The sequence below is a fragment of the Triplophysa rosa genome, unplaced genomic scaffold (assembly GCF_024868665.1).
Source record: "Triplophysa rosa unplaced genomic scaffold, Trosa_1v2 scaffold702, whole genome shotgun sequence".
Taxonomy (NCBI): Eukaryota; Metazoa; Chordata; class Actinopteri; order Cypriniformes; family Nemacheilidae; genus Triplophysa; species Triplophysa rosa.
This window is the reverse complement of record NW_026634721.1, coordinates 1-3834: the sequence shown is the minus strand read 5'-3', so window position 1 is coordinate 3834 and position 3834 is coordinate 1. Positions and strand designations below refer to the sequence as shown.

Below are 3834 nucleotides of genomic sequence, written 5' to 3'. Positions count from 1 at the left end.
CATGATCTTTACTTAATATCCTAATGATTTTTGGCATAAAAGAAAAATCGATAATTTTGACCCACACAATGTATTTTTGTCTTTTACTAAAAATGTTCCCGTGCTACTTAAGACTGGTTTTGTGATCCAGGGTCACATATTTTACCCCCCAAAATCAAAAGAAATAATTGAGCCATAATATTTTGCTTAAATAAGATTAAGCCAATTTAGGACAATTCATATTTTTTCATTTGCATACAATTAAACATCCCCAAATCTCATTACCGCAATAAAAAATGATATTTAAATTATAATTATACATTACAGTAGAACTTGTAGTGCTGATTTAAATAAGATCATTACACAGTAATTATTTAAACAATAAAAACTGCATTTCAGTAATAAATCATCACTGAGCATTTAGAGTTACAAAATAAATCCAAAGTTAAAGATTGCGGCATTACGGTAATGAGACTTGGGGGACAAAATGCTTTTTTTATGAAAATGACGACAGTAAAATGGTTCTCAGAAAATGCGTATAATCATTTCATTTGTTTTGAAGGTGAAATGTGACCTGGACAGTAAACTTCACTTCATTGTGGTACGGTAACATTTTTACCCCACATCAGACTTTTAGTATTCAGTGGAGGCGTTTCGACGTAATGTTTTCCACGAGGGCAGCTTGCTGCAGGATTGCTGCGCACATATAGTATGATGGGCCCTCTTTTGTGCTGTTCCCAGCATGCCTGGGTGTTCATAACAAACCTGCAGTTTACGCTAATTTCTTACTGTTAACCTTTCCACAATCTGTCACACCCTGCCTGTTTTCTTTGGTTTGAGAGGGTGTTTCCTCCTGTACTTGTAATATTAGTTGTGAGTTTTGTCTTTCTGTTTTTTTGTGGTCCATATCCGAACCTCATCCCTCTCAGCTCCAGCTGGTGTCATATTTTGTCCAGCCCTCATGCGGTGCCAGATAAATTCTTCGGCCGCGGGAGATGAAACTGACTATGCCCCTGTACCCAGTGCGGGGAACCCCTGACTTCAAGTCGTCCATCGCTCCCAAATTGCGTGCCAGCACTTTAAAGCTGTCTCTGCTGGAATACTGAACTCTAAACGGTCCGGAGCCCTTCAGGCTTCTGCCATGCTGTAGTTCCTCAACCTTCACCAAGGGGGCGCTGTAGACGTCCTTGTTAAAGTCTTCATCATACCTCTCCCTGACCAAATAAGACAAGTCCAGTTTAGTGAAAGGCACTAATTCAATGTTGAGTTTTATGTAGCGCAGATACTGGTCAAAAAATTGACCCAAACTGACTCCTTTCCGGCCGAATGTTATAGTCCGCGAGATCTCGGGACGAATGCACGAACGCTCCTTTCGTTGCTCGGGGTGGCGCATCCAGTCGTCCCAGAACGCCTTGGGCCACTTGGGCTCCAACTCTGCCCATACTTCCTTTAAAAGCATCCATCCGAGGCCTGGAAAGAAATCTGTCCGGTAAAGCAGGTCGGCCTTGCCCGGGTCCACCAGCCCCTCCCGGCCGTTATCATTCCATGCGGAAACGCACCACAGGGTAGGGTCGGAATGCAAAATAGGGTAGAGAGCATGGAAATACTCAAAAAAGTCCGGGGCCACCTAAAAGGCGAAATGAGAACAGTTTTATGTCAAGGTAATTTGAGGTTTCTAGCAGCTTTGATGTGTTTGGTTGACCCAGTTAATCCATTGATCAGTTAAATGTGCTAATCTGTGGGAGTAAACCTGGATTACAGCTGTCAGCAGTATTAAAGGATTGAAACGCTTTTCTTTTGTGTGCAAAGCTATCAACCAAAGGTCACTTGAATAGAGTAAATGTTTGACTGAACAAAATAAGACTCAACTAACCTAATGGAAATTACACATTACAGTCATTACATTCTTTAGCCTTTACACACAGCAACACTTAACCATTGGTGAACCAAAAATGCCACTAGAAACGCACAAATTTTTTAGGGTTCCCTTATAAATAATCTCAGAACTAACTCTGCAAACTAGGAGGTTGGGTGTCCAACAACCAACTAGTTGATTGGTGAGTTTATCTTGTCGTCGTCTTAGAAAGTGTTTTACGGGTTGAAACATACTTTGGAAATATGTGACTGTAAAGGCTTCCAGCTACGCTGGATATTTTGGGTCCGTGTTCTGAAATGCCAAGTGAACTGGCATTAGCATAAACTTTTATGACCAGAATTCTCTTTCAGGACTGAAAAGTACTGTCAAGATAGAGCAAAAGGATGGGGTCTTGCTGGGCAAGCTTGTTAAAGTTGACACGTTTGTAGATAGCAACTGAATAACAATACATCTGGCTTTATGGCACAGACATTTGAAGGTAATTTGAGTACGGAGGTTTGTATCGTTTAAAACCTGTATGCGACTCTTTCTTATGTGTAATACAAAAGTTATTTTGAGAAATGTCTTCCACAGAAGAAGAAGAAATTCATATAGGTTTGGAATGGCATGAGGGTGAATAAATGACTTGCGCCATCAGGGCGCAGTAAAATGTATGCACAGAAGCATGCTACTTTTCCTAAATAGCTAAATTTAACGGGGACCTTGATCCCTTCCTTCAGAGAACCCGTGACATCAGCAAGCTTTAATGTTTAATGTTTTTTGAGTGCTTTTTAGACTTGGTAATCAGTTCACCTGTGACACCTTCAAAGCAAAGGGTTCAGAAGTGAAAATATTCCCTCGGAGCGAGAGATAAGCTCTTATCAAAATGATTCTCCGCGAATCACAGCAAGAAAACATGTGGCTCGATTTCAAATACGGGTTTAACTTAAACCATAACAGTCTTTAAATAAACAATAAACAAAAAAGCCAATTATGACAATGAGTATAAGTCATAAAAAAAATGTATGCATTCATGTCAATGTGATATTACCTCCAGGTCATCCTCCACAATGACGACAGTAGAGTAAGCGAAGACATTGAACACTTGATTCAACGCCCAACGGTAGTGCCTGGCAATCTTGTAGTATCCCTGGAACTTCCTGTGATCGGGTCGTACTGGAATGTCGGCAAGATCCGGTTGGCTAATGTGGGTTATCTGACTACCATAGGAGCCAATCACCCTTGCCGTATCTGCGTGGCCACAGTCCTGGCTGACAATGATCGGGAAAAGCTCAGGAGATGGGCGGTACTGTATCAATTTATCCAAACTCCTCTTCACTGTTACTCTGTCACAGGCTATGACTAGAATTGGGATTATGATCTGAGGACTAGGTTTAGTGAGGTCTACTTTATTTTCCGACATTTCCTGTTTTTGGTCTGCTTTCTCCTCGTCTGTGTCCGGATGAGGTGGTGTAACCACAAGTGCATTTTTCATAACAGTTTTCGTATCATCTACAATTTTACGATTTAGCGGTACTGCAGGAAACTGCTGAGTTTTTTTAGGCTCCTCGATGTTCTTGTCGTCTTTAGCGTTCTCAGATTCCCTCTTTCCCAATTCTTTCTGCTGTTCCCACAATTCCCTGTGACTCTGTATCTGTTTGAGAAGCTTTTTCTGAGTCTCCAGTTCCGATTCTACTTCTTCTGCCAATCTGATCACTTCGATGGCCAGTCCGTTGGCTCCGGCCATTTTTGCTTTTCCGGCTCCCCACTCCTCTCCAGCTCCCGGTTCGGCTCCACCTCCCTCGCCGAGTCGACCGATGGGAGACCTCCCCCATAAAAAGAGGAGGAGCAAGGCATTCCATGCGACGAACAAAAATGCTCCGCACAAAATAAGAGATCCTTTCTTGCGAACCATGGCCCAGTGACACCACAAGAGGGACCGGAGTGAAGAAAGGGCTACAAAAAAAGGAAAAGAAAAGATATAAATTAAACAAAAATAT

At 41.9% G+C, this 3834-nt stretch overlaps 1 protein-coding gene across 1 annotated transcript; it reads right to left on the bottom strand.

The window, feature by feature from the left end:
• Positions 1-35: 35 nt before the first annotated feature.
• LOC130551154 (alpha-1,3-mannosyl-glycoprotein 2-beta-N-acetylglucosaminyltransferase-like) lies at positions 36-3815 on the bottom strand. Its single transcript, XM_057328702.1, has 2 exons — positions 2886-3815; positions 36-1606 (listed from the first exon to the last, which is right to left on the bottom strand). The coding sequence occupies exons 1-2, from the start codon at positions 3747-3749 to the stop codon at positions 905-907; spliced, it is 1566 nt and encodes a 521-aa protein (XP_057184685.1). The 5' UTR covers positions 3750-3815; the 3' UTR covers positions 36-904.
• Positions 3816-3834: the final 19 nt, after the last annotated feature.

Coding starts and splice junctions, on each gene's coding strand:
- LOC130551154 (XM_057328702.1), bottom strand. CDS start 3,749: ATGGTTCGCAAGAAAGGATCTCTTATTTTGTGCGGAGCATTTTTGTTC. Junction 1,607..2,885: donor TTGTGGAGGATGACCTGGAG/GTAATATCACAT, acceptor TTCGCCTTTTAG/GTGGCCCCGGACTTTTTTGA.